This window comes from Petaurus breviceps, unplaced genomic scaffold (genome assembly GCF_028583685.1).
Source record: "Petaurus breviceps papuanus isolate PSGF00001 unplaced genomic scaffold, PetGlider_PUasm1.0 115, whole genome shotgun sequence".
In the NCBI taxonomy this organism is placed as follows: domain Eukaryota; kingdom Metazoa; phylum Chordata; class Mammalia; order Diprotodontia; family Petauridae; genus Petaurus; species Petaurus breviceps.
Window position 1 is genome coordinate 9442051 of NW_027185612.1, and position 16100 is coordinate 9458150.

General features: G+C 35.9%; 1 protein-coding gene across 7 annotated transcripts in view; it reads right to left on the reverse strand.

Annotated features, from left to right (window-relative positions):
• LMBR1 (limb development membrane protein 1) overlaps window positions 1-16100 on the reverse strand; it is a 194183-nt gene that overhangs the window by 133503 nt on the left and 44580 nt on the right. For 4 of the 7 annotated variants that reach the window (XM_069084512.1, XM_069084508.1, XM_069084515.1 and 1 more), the window contains exon 4: window positions 9566-9705. The exons of 2 other annotated variants lie outside the window; for them this stretch is intronic. In XM_069084512.1, the coding sequence (XP_068940613.1) occupies window positions 9566-9705 (140 nt within the window). Of the gene's footprint in view, window positions 1-9565; window positions 9706-16100 lie in introns of those variants that run through there. One more of the 7 variants, XM_069084523.1, reaches the window with a different exon arrangement.

Sequence of the window (16100 nt, forward strand, 5' to 3'; positions counted from 1 at the left end):
ACCAGGATCAAATACAAAATCCTCTATTTGGTATTCAAAGTCCTTCATAACCTAGTCCTCTCCTTCCTTTCCAGTCTACCTTGCTCTATGCCATGTATTCTTGATCCAATGACAATAGTCTCTTTGCTGTTCCACTAAAAAGACACTCCATCCCCATGGCTCCAGGCATTTCTCTGGTTGTCCCCTATGTCTAGAATGTTCCCCCTCTTCATATCTACCTACTGGCTACCCTAGCTTTCTTCAAGCCCCAACTAAAATCCCATCTTCTACAGGACAATTTTTCCAATTCCTTTTAATTCCACTGTCTCCTCCCTTGTGATTATTTCCTATTTATACTGTATATAGCTTTTTGTACATATTTCTTGGTTTTTGTTTACCCCATTAGAGTGCCAACTCCTTAAGGGCAGGGATTATTTTTTGCTGCTTTTTGCATCCCTCGTATTTAGTACAGTGCCTGGCACATAGTAGGTATATAATAAATGTTTACTGATTGAAAGGTGAAGAAAAAAGAAAATTATCAGAAACTATTATGCCCAAAAACATGCCAAGAAAAATAGAAAATTTAAATAACTAATCCTCAAGAAAATATATTAAACAAATCATAAATAAGCTTCCAGGGGAAGAAAAACTTAGCACCAGATCTGCAAGCAAATTTTATCAAGCATTGAAAGGATAATTAATTTCAAGATTACCCGAACTATCTGCAAAAACAGCAAAGGAAGGGATTTTACCAAATTCTTTCTATGATATATATACCTCTTGATACCTAAACCAGGTAGAGTCAAAACAGAAGAATAAAACTCACTATCTAATACTATCTAATGAACACTGATGCAAAAAAACTTTAAATAAAATGTTAGCAAAGATGCTCCAACAACATATCACAAAGATTATACAGAGACTCTGGATTTATACCAGGAATGCAGAGTCAGTTCAATATTAGGAAAACTATAAACATAACAGACCATGTCAGAAAAAAGAAAACAAAAACATATAATTATAAAAAACAGATGCAAAAAAAGCTTTTATCAAAATGAAACATAAACATTTGTTTAGAAAACTAGAAAGCATAGGGAATAAGCCTTTATGAACATAGTAAATAGTATCTATCTAAAATTAAGAGCCAGTATTACACATAATGGGTCTTTTCATCAAGATCAGGAATAAAACAAGGATGTCCACAATAACCAGTACTAATTAAGAAAATGTTTTAAAATGCTTGCTAATAGCAATAAAATAAGAAAAAGGAAAGCAGAAAATGCATATATGCAAAGAGGAAATGAAATTTAAGTTTCTGAAGATGAGATAAACATGTACGTAAAGAACCCAATAGTCAACTAAAAAATGAATTGAAATAGTAACTTCAGCAAAGCTGCAAAATAAAAAAATAAATCAGCTTTAGTGTATTACCAACTGTAATTACCCTTAGTGTATTTACTATATTACCTTTAGTATATTACCAACAAAATATAGCAGAAAGACACAAAGAGAAATTTCATTTAAAATAATTATACAGTGTAGAAAATACTTAGAAGTCTATCTACTAAGACACACAGGAAATATACGAATGCAATTACAAAACACTCTTTTCAAGAATATTAAATAATGTTATTTAATACTCCAATATTAAATAAAGAGAAATAATTTTTCTCAAAACAGAAAACAATTTATACAAAGACTATTGTAAAGCCAACTTTGAAAGACTTAAGATCACAGATCAACTCAATGACCAACCATGATTCCAGAAAACTTAGGAGGAAATAGCAATTATCTATGCTACCAACTTCCAGACAGAGAAGTTATAGACTCAAGATGCCAAAAGACATATTTTTTGTACATGATGTAAGAATGTTTTACTCAGCTATATCCACTTGTTACAATACTTTTGCTTTCCCTTTTTTTTAATTGGTGGGCAGCAAGAAACAAAAAATATAAATGGTTATTAACTGAAAATTCTAAAAAATTATAAAAAGAAGAAAAATTATTAGTTGAAAAACAACATAAAATGGTAAAAAATATTAATTGTTCACAAGTAGGCCAGGCCAATAAATAAATATTATCAATAACAATATTATCTAAATTAATTTACTTACTCAGTGCTATAACAATCACACTACCAAAGAATTAATTTGTAGAGCTAGAAAAAATAATAATGAAATTAAACTGGAGGAGTAAAAGATAATTAGAAAAATTAGGGATAAAGTGGAAAAGAAGGTGGCCTAGCAGGATCAAATTATACTACAAAGCAAAAAAATCATAAAAATAATCTAGCAATGGTTTGAAAACAAAGAGGTTAATTAGTAGGACAAAATTAAGTATACAACATACAGAAGCAGATGCACACAGCATAGCATTCTATTAATCCAAAGATAACAGCTACTGGGGGTAAGGATTCACTGTCTAACAAAAACTCATGGGAAAACTGGGAAACAGTCAAAATTAAGTTTATATCAACACCTCTCACCATCTATCAAGATGTGCTCCCACAACAGACATGAATTAGATGTAAAAGGTCATATTTTAAATACATAAGTATATAAATATAAATTAATCAAAGGAACAAAGAAATTACTTTTTAGATATGTTGATGAGGGAACAGCTCATGAACAAACAAAGCATACAGAGGATCACAAAATAAAATGAACTATTTTGATTATGTAACAAATTTTCTAAAAAAAACCAATACAGTTAAGATCAGAAAGGAAACAATTAACTGGGCAGGGGGAATTTTCAGGAAGTTTCTCTGATAAAGATTTCATTTCTAAGATAGAAAAATTGATTCAAATTTATAGGAATAAGAGCTATTCTTCTATAGATAAATGATCAAAGGATATGCAAGCAGTTGTCACAGTTAAAAAAAAAACTATCAATTGTGTGGCAAAGTTCTCCAAATCACTACTAATCAGGAAAATGCAAGTTAAAGAAACCTGGAGGATGACAAATTGTAAAAGGGACAATTTCAGAAAACTAATGAAACTTGTATAAAATTATACAGAATGAAGATAACAACACTAAATATGGACAATTTTAAAAGTCTTAAGAATCCTGACCAATGCTATGGTAAACCATAATTGCAAGGGACTGGAGATGAAGAATGTCATCTATGACTCTGTCATGTCACCACCTGACAGAGAAGCAATGGGCTCAATATGCAGAATGAGACATACATTTCTGAACATGGCTAATGTTTTGCTTTGTCTATGCATGTTTGCTTTAAAAAAAAAAAGATTCTTCTATGCCCAAAGGGCAATCAAACTGTGCATACCCTTTGATCTAGCAATACCACTACTAGGTCTGTATCTCAAAGAAATCATAAAAAAGGAGAAAGGACCTACATGTACAAAAATATTTATAGCAGCTCTTTTTGTGGTAGAAAAGAACTAGAAACTGAGGGGATATCCATCAACTGAGAAATGGCTGAACAAGTTGTGATACATGAATGTAATGGAATACTATTGTGGCAAAAGAAATGATGAGCAGGATGATTTCAGAAAAACCTGGAAAGACTTACATGAACTGATATGCAAAGTGAAGTGAACAGAACCAGTAGGACATCATACACAGTAACAGTAGTACTATATGGTGATCAACTGTGAATGACTTAGCTATTCTCAGAAATACAATGATCCAAAATAATCCCAAAGGACTCATGATGAAAAATATTATGCACATTCAGAGAATTGAAGGAATCAAAATGCAGATCAAAGCATACTATTTACACTTTATTTTTCCTTTTCTATTTTTTTCCTTTTGGTCTGTTTCTTCTTTCACAACATGACTAATATGGAAATATGTTTTATATGACTGCACATATATAACATATCAAATTGTTTACCATTTTAGGGAAGGAAGGTGAGTGAGGGAGAAAATTTAACTCAAAATTTATTAAAAATGAATGTTAAAAAATACCTTTACACATAATTGGAAAAAATAAAACATTTTTTTAAAAGGCTCAATTTTCTTTGTTAATTGGAATGGGCAAGAGTTGGAAGGGACAGAAAATAAACGCTTGCTAATGGGAAAATTCTTATTTAAATATAGGTGAATATTTGTACACATGTATACTCATACATACCTGTGATCTTGATCTAAGAATCCCCTCCAACAAAGCAATTTGGAACCCATGGAAGCTTATTCATACTGTGCAACTTTTGTCCATTTTCTCCTAAGGGCAGTCCACCCATTGTGCTGGAAGTTTTCATTGATTTCTCCTGACATTGAGAGGGTACCAGTGGAACACGCTGACAATCTACATGCCATCCCTTGCCCTTGCTATGTGGCCAGCTGTAATGGGAATGTAAATTTGTAAGATCTTCCCTGCCCCTAGGCTAAAGTGCACCTGGAGCCTGGGTTTGGAGGCTTGTTTTCCAGTAGATGCTTTTTGATTGGCCAGTGGGTCCAGAAGGTTGTTACATTCTCTGAGCCAGGAGCAGGTTATATAAACCCTGATTTGAGGCTTTGTTTTGGGGCTCACTTTGAGAAGTGTTCTGTGATTTGATCAGATGAGATTCTGGGAAGCCATTGTTGAGAGCCCCCCGGCTTTGAAAAACCCAGATGTTGATTTGGTATGGATGTAATCGTTGGACAGTTTGGAAACCTGTCTACTTGATCTGTTTCTCTGTCTTGATAATTCTGTCTGTATACTCTGAAGTTCGGGGTGCTGACCTTTTTTCCCCTGAACTAGGTAAACGATACATATTTGACTGATTAAAGTAAGCTTGTTAACCCATTTTGAGTTGCTTTCCTTTAACAAAGCAGATCTAAGAACCTGTGTTGGCAGCCACCCTGGGGACGCTGGGGTGCTTGCTGATACACCAGCCCATATTCTCTTCCTGTCATATAATTCCTTGATGACTTCCTTCTTTCAATTCTTCTCAGTTCCTAGTTGGTCATATGTTTCAGCGTGCTCACACAACCATGTAACTTTCCATTGCCCTTTGTTAATATACTTCTTTAGTTTTTCAGAGATAGTAGTGATCCAAATTTTGCTATTATATGAAAACACTCATAAAATCCTAGTATTGAAAAGATGAGCCTTGCTACCAAGGAAAGCATGGGCTCAATAAAAGAGCTTTGCAATTTTCTGAAAGATATACAACCCACTCTCCTTCTACTATTCAATAATTGTTCACGTGAATTGTCTGTATATATGCATTCCAGATATACACACTGCTGGACAAATACCGATAGGCTGAATGCCCAAGTACATGCTGAAATCTAGACAACAGACATTCGGTCTTTCTTGTGTGAACAGCCAGCCAAACCCCTTCAAGTGATTATAGATCTCTTTCAGGAAGCTCTTCAATGTTCTAAGATTTGATGCAAACAGGAGTACATGTAAGACTTTAACATCCAAAGGAAATCCTTCCTCAACCTGAACCCTGCACTACATCTCTTCCATCAGTGGTAAATAAACTTGATGAGCATATTTCTTCCTGTTTTATGCATCACCTGATATTTATCATCATAAGGTCATAGAAAAGTTATTTCTGTCATGCATCTTCCAAGGAATCCTGAATGATCCTGATATGTGAGTTGGAGAAAACCGTAAAACATGATTTCTGTTCTACCAAACCAAATGCTAATCGACAAAATACAATGGGATTTTTTAGTTAACTCTGAGACTGTATAGATGTAGCCCAATGTTAAATTCCTATTGGAAAAATCTTCTTGTTCTCCACTTGTACCCTCATTCCTTAATTACTATAGATATGACTCTCAAAGATTTTGTATAGATAAGAGGGAAGACACATAAGTCTGTGTGCACATATACAAAGTGTAGGTACACACACATGCATTTCATCTTCTAAGGAGGCAGAAGATTTATGAGAAAACATGGAGATGAAACACAAGATTATAATCTGTACCAAGAGAAGGAATAGTCACACCAATGAAAGAAAAGGGAAGGGAAACAAGGGAACAAGCATTTATTAAGTACCTACTACATGCCAGGCATTCTGAAAAATGCTTTACTAACATTATCTCACTTAATCCTCACAACAACCTTTTGAGGCAGTTGCTAATATTATCCTCATTTTATAGATGAGGAAACTGAGGCTGACAAAGGTTAAATGATTTGCCCAGTTTTAAGTATCTAAGGCTAAATTTGAACTGAAGTCTTTCTGACTGCAGGCCTAGAGCCCTATCCACTCTATCACCTAGCTGCACAAATATTTAAAAGTTCAAAATTATATCACATAATTTATCACTGATAATATTTTCTTAAGGTGTAAGTATCCAAACACTCTCATTTGTATCCAAACAACCAAGAAATCAAGACCAACAAGCATAAGATAACAGATTTAAAGCTAGAAGGGATATCAGAGGTCATTGAGTCCAACCCTATTATTTTACAGGTATGAAACTGAGACTCAGAGAACATGTAAGCTAAAGCAAAAATATCCTGAGATTGTAATTGTATATATGTATATGCCTGCAACTTCTATTATTTACATAATATTGATCCCACTCCTAAATATGTGGACATTGATTTTAATGTAGTAGTACTTATATCATTCTTTATCCTGATTGTTATAATATGTATAATGTGAATTTGTTGCCACTATTGCCATCTCTAACTACTTGGATATGGTTCTGTTCTATTCTCTCTCCATGTCATCCAAGTGTTCCCATACAGTTTCTGCGAGCAGCTAGGGGGCCCAAGGAATAGAAAGCTAGGCCTGGAGTCAAGAAGACCTGAGTTCAAATCTAACCTCAGACACTTACTAGCTATATGATTCTAGGCAAGTCATTTAACCTCTCTCTCTGCCTCAACTTCCTCAACTGTAAAATAGAGATAATAAGAGCACCATCCTCCCAGGGCTGTTGTGAGGATCACATGAGGTAGTATTTGTCAAGTGCTTAGCACACTGAAAGTGCTATGTAAACATTAGATATCATTATTATTATTTACATTGTCTCTTGAGGGACAAAATACATTTTTCCAAAGAAGAGGCCAATCCATATAAGACCATTTAACCATACCACTGCTAATTGTGCTAAAGAATATAATCAACACTGATGAACCTTTCTGCAAGGGTTCATCTATTCTTCATTTAGAAAATGTTCCACATTGAAAGGCCAGAAACATATGTCTCCTACTGTAATGGGTTCAGAAATATCTCTAACTCCATTCCCTAGTAGTAACTATTGCAAAGTAGGGCATAAAGTCAAGAACTGCAGCAGAGTAAAGAGTTATCAGCATGATAAACAAGGCAGGATCTCCTGGTATGGATGCCCAAGGACACAAGTTCCAAGGAGTGCTCTGGGAAACCTATTCCTTTTTTTTTTAAGGGTCTCAGATACTGGCCAACTTGCTTCCATTTCCTCAATCCACTTTTCTTCTGGTCCAGCACCAAAGAGAAAGTAGTCTTAGTCTCTACCCTGTCCTTCTGTTCTTAGAATATGTGCATTGTTCCTTACAATGTTTCTCTAAGAGTTTTTACCATTAGTAAAAAAAAAAAAAAAAAAAAAAGGAAAACAGAGTAGGAGGTAAAAAAAAAAGAGATTTCCCCCATATAGCTCTTCCATTAAAATTCTACTCTGATTCCTCACTATAGTGTGCAAGTATCCCTAGGTTCTCAAAGCCTACACCACTAAGACACAAGCTCTCACAGGATCTAAAACATGGAAAGACTTTGAATACAGTACTTTACACACAGCAGGCACTTGATGTCTGCTGAATTAAATAGGATAGGGGTTCTTGGTCTATTGTCCAAAGGCCAGCATAGCTAAAGTCAGAGAGGCTCATCCCTAAGCTGGTCATAAGGTATGGGATGTTTTGTTCAGAAACTCTTTTACCCTCTAAGTTATAGAAGGGTTTTTATCAGCAATGATGTGACAGCATGCTTAGATTAGCTATTCATATTTGTTACAAGATATTTGGGGTTTTTTCTTTTCTTTTTTTTCAAAGAAGTGGAAGATAAGAAGGAAAAAAAACAGATTTCTGTTCATTAAAAAAAAGAAGTGGTAGGAGTGATACAGATGTGGTAGGAGTGATACAAATGTGAAATGATGCATGTACTTTTGGATGACATAACTGTATTATTTCTTTTACAACTGTTTTTACCTTGTTATAGTAGACCTCTCATGAAATGGGAATCAATATGTAAATATATGTAATGTAAAAACAAAACCCATCAATAAAATTGAAAGTGACAAAAAAGATAAAGAAAATATGTGGGAGAGATATGGTAGACTTAGAAACAACAAGATCTGATGACTGACTGGATATAAGGGGTGAGGAAGAATGAGTAGTCAAATATGAAAACAAGGTCATAAACCTGGGTTGGCAAGAAGATGTGGTGGTGGTCTTGTCAGAAATAGGGAATTTTGGGAGAAGGTTGGGTTTGGGTAAATAGAGAAACTATTTTATACACCTAGAATTTGAAATGTCTAAAAAGGAAGAAAGAAGGAAGGTAAGAAAGGAAGAAAAGAGGGGACAGGAAGGGAAGGCAAAGGAGAAAGGGAAAAGAGGGGAGGGAAGGGGAAAAACATTTATTAAGCATCGACTATGTGACAGGCATTGTACTGAGTGCTTACAAACATTATTCATTTGATTCCCAAAATAATCCTGGAAGGTAGGTGCTATAATTATCCCCATTTTACAGAGGAGGAAACTGAGGCAAACAGGGTTAAATGACTTACCCAGGGTCACAAAGCTAAGTGTCTGAAACAGTATTTTCCTGACTTCAGGCCCAATGCTCTATTCTCTGCACCATCTATCCACATTCTTTAGGGGAGGAAGGAAGGAAAGGAGGGAAGGAGGAAGGGAAGACTTATGAAGAGCTTTAAGCTCACCAGGAGGTCACAGTCTAATGGGGAGATAGCACATCTGGGAAGCTTCAAACAACAGTCAGATACAAAGGTCTCATGATTCTTAGGGCACAGCAGCAAAGCAAAAGGCCATGCCTCTTCTTTCCTGTTATTCCGCTAATGTCAGTTTCTATATTGAGGACTGTGATGACAAGAACTTCCTTTTCTGAGTGTTCAATAACCATGGCCGCAGTACCTGCAACAACAGTCTCCAGGCTCCATCTCCACAGGGGCTGCTTCCCAGGATAATGGTGTGGCTATTCCCAAGGCTCTTGGGCCCAGAGTCCTGGACTGTCTCCACCAAGATCTGATGGGAGTGATCCAGGTGGTGTCGGTGGTGATGTGACTTGCCTGACACATGCTGTCTCCTGTCTCTCTTCTGGGCTACCTTACTTCAACTAAGTTGGTTTGCCTGTCCTATGGGTTGCAGTTGATTGGCAGCTGGTGAAAGTATCTGGCCCTTTTAGGAAGAGTAGTTGTATTTATCTTCATCTAGCACCTGGCACAGTTTCTTGCATATAGTAGGTTCTAAACAAAACATTCTACCTGTTCATTTAAGGAACTTTTAATTTTTCAAAAAATATATCAACTATAAATACTTGAAAATGAAACAGAAAACTGAAATAAATTTACTTCCTCAATTCCTACCAAGGATTCAAAAACAATTTTTAAAAGATAAGAGATAGAAAGGAGGGAAAAAAACATAGAAAAATATCCATTTTAAATCACATTTGCCAATATATATACTAACCATGAATCAAGGAGCCATTTAACCACTGAATATAGTAGTTTTGTGGAAAAGAAAGGAGGATTTCATTGCTGATTATTGAGAAAGGAAGAAGCAAAACAGCACCAGCTGAAACTGCTAACGTGAAGGTGCTCAAAAACAGCCTGAAAGGGAAAAAAAAAAAGTTAGTCACCACAAAGACTGAAAAAAAGCAAAGGATCTATAATGCAAATGCTTTTCAAATATGGACTACTTCTAGGACTTTAAAAACTGCATGAAGTTGAAAACATCCTTCTTTAAAAGATATGATTAGGGGTAAGACTTGTTCTTTCATTGATACAGGGATGAGAAAACTCTCTCTCTTTACCCCCCCCCCTTTCTCTCCCTCTCTCCTAATAAACCTTCTCACAGCCTTAGAAAATTGTGTAGGGGGCGGCTAGGTGGCGCAGTGAGTAGAGTGCCAGCCCTGGAGACAGGAGGACCTGAGTTCGGATCCAGCCTCAGACACTTAACACACATACACACACAAAAATAAAACTAGCCATGTGATCTTGGGCAAGTTAATTAACCCCAATTTCCCTCCAAAAAGCAAAAAAAAAAAAAAATTTGTGTATGGCAGTAAGACCTTAATGGAACTTGTCCAAAGTTACACAAGTAACATGTGTCAGAAGCATGATCTAAACCCAAATCTTCTCAGCCCTGAGGCCAGCTCTATTGATGACACCACAGTGCCTCTCCAATCTTTGCAATTTTCACTAAATTCATTTATATGGATAGGTTAGTGTCCAAGAAACACCTTAGGCAGAACTGAAATCTGAGGCCAAGAGACAGGAAATTAGATTATATCAACATTCCTTTCAGCACTGGAACTCTATGGCTCTGCAAAAAATATAATATTGTGAAATGTAAAAAGGGGGACCAAAAGAATACTGGCATACACTGAAGTAAAATATCATTCAATCACTGAAGACAAAGGAAACATGGCTTTGCAAACAAGAAATCTAATCTTTAAGTAAGTATAAATACTTATTTCATGATAATTTCTGTTTAACTGTCTGGCAACAGTAAAAAACAACAGTGTGACAATTGTTTCAGGTGATTAAAATGCATGTCTAAAAAAAGTACTAATAAGGGGAAAGGTCAATTCAGGCAAAATCTTACACAACCACAGGTGTAAAATGGACAAATTAAAGGAAGACCAGAAAGTATACGAACATCAGGGGAGTGAAAACATTTTTTTTAATCTCCTCCATTAAAGCCTTCCAAAGGAGGAACCTAAAAACAAATACAACATATTAAAAGTAAAAACAATGAAAAATCCATGCCAAGCTCCTAAAATACACACTTTAAAAAGTGACTTTAAAGTCAATGCCACCTTGTGGCAAATAACAGAACTATTTTTCCATAAGCAACAAGTGATGAAGTATGGGCCCTCTGTTCTAAAAAGCAGGGGCAAATTAAAGGGGGAAGAATTTCCATATTGTATGAACATTAAAAATTTAAATATAGGAAAAGTATTATTGATTACCTTTCCTGAAAAGGCATGTGGTATACCAGAAAAAGCACAGGACACTCAGTAATTCATGTCCTAGCTCTGGTTCTGACCCACCACAGACCTGAAGGAAAGTGACAACCTTTTGATTCTCAGACTCCTCAGTAAAGCCAGGGAGACAGACTAGAATTTAATGGTGTCAAATTCAAACAGAAATAGATCCCTGTGGGCCCATATTGACTCAGAAAACCAGAAATTAACATTAACTGTGCTCTGCTATGTGGCAGTGGATGGAGCACTGGGCCTAGGGTCAGAAAGACTCATCTCCTGCATTCAAATATGGCCTCAGACACTTATTATGTGTGTGACCCTGGGCAAGTCACTTAACCTTATTTGCCTCAGTTCTCTCAACTGTAAAATAAGCTGGAGAAAGAAATAGCAAACTACTCTAGTATCTTAGCCAAGAAAATCCAAAACAAGGTCATGAAGAGTGGGACAGGATTGAACTACAACAATAAACATGTTCTATTGTATTTTTATTGATTTTGTTAAATATTTACTCATTATACTTTAATCTGGCTCTCCTGAACTCCTGACTGCTTCTGCCTTCTAGCCCAGAGTCTGATGCCTCTAGACTAGATGATCTACAAGACTTCATCCAATTCACACATGCCGCGACTCTTAGGAAATGAAAATGTCACCCAAAGAACCAGAATCAGTGGGAAGTATAAACTTTAAGAAATGTTTCTATTTTAGTTTTCGTTGATCAATTAACATAATCCTGTTAACATATTATTAATATGATAACATAGCAAATCATAAAATGTTAGTATGCCAACGGTCCTTGGGGATCACCTAATCTAATTCCCTAATTTTTTACAGATGAAATTGAAACCAAGAGATCAAAATAAATAGCTCAGATTCACAGAGAAAAGTAAGTGGCTGAACTGGGACTAAAAAAAAGTCCCTCAGGGTTCCCGCCTTCACTGTGATTTGAGGACCATATCTATTAGCAACAGTCATTCTAGGTATATTAAAAACTTTAAGGGGCAGCCAGGTAGCACAACGAGTAAGAGCACCAGCCCCAGTGTGGGGATGACCTAGGGATCGAATCCTGGGCTCAGACGCTTAGCACCCACCCAGAAACACCTGGCCATGCAACCTTGAGCAAGTTACTTAACCCCAATTGCTTAGGGGCGGCCAGGTGGCTCAGTGAGTAAGAGCGCCGACTCCAGTGTCGGGATAACCTGGGGATCAAATCTGGGCTCAGATACTTAGCACCACACCAAGAAATAACTGGCCATGTAACCTTGAGCAAGTTACTTAGCCCCAATTGCTTAAAAATAAATAAATAAATGAATGAATGAATGAATAAATGAATGAATGAATGAATAAATGAATGAAATAAAAACTTTAAGAAACTGATCTGCTAAAAGAAGAAAGCAAAGTTACAGGAGTACACTAAAAAAAGGGGCTGGAGATTATAAACAAGAAGCAAAATAGATAGGGACAAAAGTACAAAAAAAAAAAAAAAGGTGGCCAGTCAAGCACTAACTCATCAGTGAAGGTGAACCCATGCCCTTCAGTTTTCAAAGTAATTACTGCCTATCAACACATCTAGACTCCATCATTTGTTCCAATTTCCTGTGGTTGTAAGTAATAAATCTCACCTTATTTCCCAGCACCAAAGCCAGCTTCAGTATACCACAGAGAAAGGCTTCATGTGCCACCCTATATTAAACATGCCAGGACTTATCACAACCAGTTGGTTCACAAAGTAAATTTAAAATATCATTTTTTAGTCACTGACTGGCTAGGTACTAGCCAGTAACTATAGTTTTCTCTATAATACAATCGTAATAGCACCCTTCCCACTGGTATAAAAATAAAATCTGTTGTCATCAACAAATCAGTGACAAAAAAAGAATATTTTGGGGCAGCTAGGTGGTGCAGTGAATAGAGAACCAGCCCTGGAGTCAGGAGGACCTAAGTTCAAATCTGGCCTCAGACACTTAATACAAAATTAGCCGTGTGACCTTGGGCAAGTCATTTAACCCCAATTGTCCTACCTTCCCCCCTCCAAAAAAAAAGGAAAAAAAATTATATATATATATATATATATATAAACAGCAGGCCTGATGTACATTTGCTAAACAGAAATACACTTATACCCTAGAAACTAAACAAAGACAAAAACAACAACAAACAAGGTATATGGAGTAACTGAATTTTAGTGGTTCTCCAAAAGGAAAAAATCTTTGGTTAATGCTATCCCTAGGTAAGTCTGTTCTGGAACATAAAGAAAAATATCATATATCTTGATAGGATCTTCTACATTTTAAAAATATACAAATATGGCCCAAAATACTCGCCACTTTTAGGCAACACTATTATCAAAAGCTTTTAAGCATTAGTGGAAGCAACAGAGTGTTGTGGAAACATAGCAAGACTTAAGAGTCAAGCTGTGGTTTCACACCCGGGCCCTAATATTTACTGTTGGATTCCTTTATTCCTTTGAACCACAGCTCTCTCATTCGCAAAATGGGGTATGAAATAACCTTTGTAACAACTATGTCACAGAGTTGTGAGAAAAGCACTTTTCTAAACCTTAAAGTGATAAAGAAAATAACAATTATTGCACATTTTTCTAAGCCTGATACTTCAGAACATGTTTCTGCCTTTGTCTTCAGGATTACTAAATGAAAGAGCACTCAGCATTCAGTGTTCAAGAAAAAATATTGCTACAGAAAGCCTCCCAATGTAATAATGATTAGACAGTTCTCCAAAACACTAATTTCCTATCTTGATTTTTTCATATCCAACAGTATCTTCTAGACAGTTAGAAAATTTAAAATACTTCAAAAAGCAAAATTAAATTATAATTAATCTTTTTTTTTTTGCTTTTGCTTTTTTGGAGGGGCAGTTGGGGTTAAGTGACTTGCCCAAGGTTACACGGTTAGTTTTGTGTGTGTGTGTGTGTGTGTGTGTGTGTGTGTGTTAAGTGTCTGAGGCCAGCTTTGAACTCAGGTCCTCCTGACAACAGGGCCAGTGCTCTATTCACTGCACCCCCTAGGTGCCCCAATTAATCTTTAAATAAAATATTCTATATACCTTAGAAGCAAAAGAAGAGAGTCATGGAATCATAAAGAGTTGGAGATCATGGAGTCCAAACTACTCACTTTACAGATCATAACAATAGTCACCATTATATAGTACATTAAGGTTTATAATGTCCTTTCCTCATAACCCTGTGAAGCAGGTAATAGAAATATTATCCTCATCTTTCAGACTGTGAAATAAAACCTAAAAGATTAAATTAATTGTCCAAAATAACACAGCTAGATAAAGGAAACCAGAATATGCCATCACAATTTCAAAAGGAGTTTTTCATAAATTATGAAGTGCTAAATTATGAAATGCTCATTATTTAGAAAATTTTTTCAAGTTTAATTTATTCCCATATAAACCACTCAAATTCTTGTTAACTAACGACTTAAGTCTTACACTCATAAATAAAAAGGAATATAAAGGTTTTATAAAATACGTTCCTCAAATTTTTTAAGTTAAATTTCATTTAAATACACCAAGAAACCTGAGAATTTAAGACACACAGTTGGCGCCACCTCCTGGAAACTCAACTGTACAATCATTAAGGTTAGAAATGGAATACTGAAATGCTTCAACATTGATACCAAGAATATTACTTCAGTTTAGAGAATCAGGGATTTAAAATTATAGTCCTAGTTCTATCAATGACATTTGTGAGAAATCTTAATTTTCCCCTTATAGTAAAGGAATAATTTATATTTATCTCAACAAGCTACTAAGAACTTTTTTTTTGATTTTTCAAATGCCTTATTAACTTCTGATTTACATCATTAATTTCTGCCAGATTCTGAGATACAAATTTTCTCCCCATTTTTCCCCTACCCACCACCCCAAAATAGCAGTCCCACAGGATATCCCCTCCTCCAATCTGCTCTCTCCCATATCTTCTTCCATACCCCCTTCGACTTTTCCAGTAGGACATGGTGGATCTCTATGCCCCAGTGTCTGTATACCTTATTTCCCAATTACATGTAAAATAGAATAATAATAGTATATATATATATATATGTGTGTGTGTGTGTGTGTATACATATATATATATATATATATATATATATAATTTTAAACATTTGATTTTAAATCTTTGAATTCCAGATTCATTTCCTTCCTCCCTTGTCACACACCCTTACTGGGAAGATAAGCAGTTCAATATAGGTTGTACATGTGTAGCTAATGCAAAACATTAACACAGAAGATATATTGTAAAAGACTGACTATATTACCCTCCCTCCTGTCCCACCACCCACTTGTTCTATTCTCTACTTTGATCCCGTCCCTTTTCAAAAGTGAGTGCTTCCAACTTCCCTTCCCCCCCAGAGTGCCCTCCCTCCCATCACCCCCCTCTCATCCCCTTCCTCCCTATTCTCCTGTAGGGTGAGATACTCTATTTAGTGTGTACGTCATTCCCTCCCTGAGCCAAATTCAATGAGAATAAGGTTGACCAATTCCCTTTTGCCTTCCCATTCTTCCCCTCCGTTGCAACTATTTTCCCTTGCCTCTTCTTTATGAGACAGTTTACCCCATTCTGTCTCTCTCCATCTCCTCTCATTATATTCCTCTCTCACCTCTTAATTTCACCTTTTAAGTATCATCCCTTCCTATTAACTTGGTCCTGTGACCTCTATCTATGTAAACCTTTAAACACATATACACACATTCACATATGTATTCATATGCTTGTATACCCTCCAATATAGACATATATATGTCTCTCTCTCTGTATATATATATATATATATATATACCATGTTGCCCCGATAATAAGACACCGTCTTATTATTTTTTTTGGAAAGAAAAACACCAGAGGGCTTATTTTCAGGGGAGGGCTTATGTTGTCCTGCCTCAGCTCTCCTCTGCGGCACTGCTCTCAATGGCGCCAGCAAGCAAATCACTGGGGAAGAACAGGATGACGCGCTCACTGCTGCAGCTCTGATTGGATGAAGCTCGGAGCGTTTCACG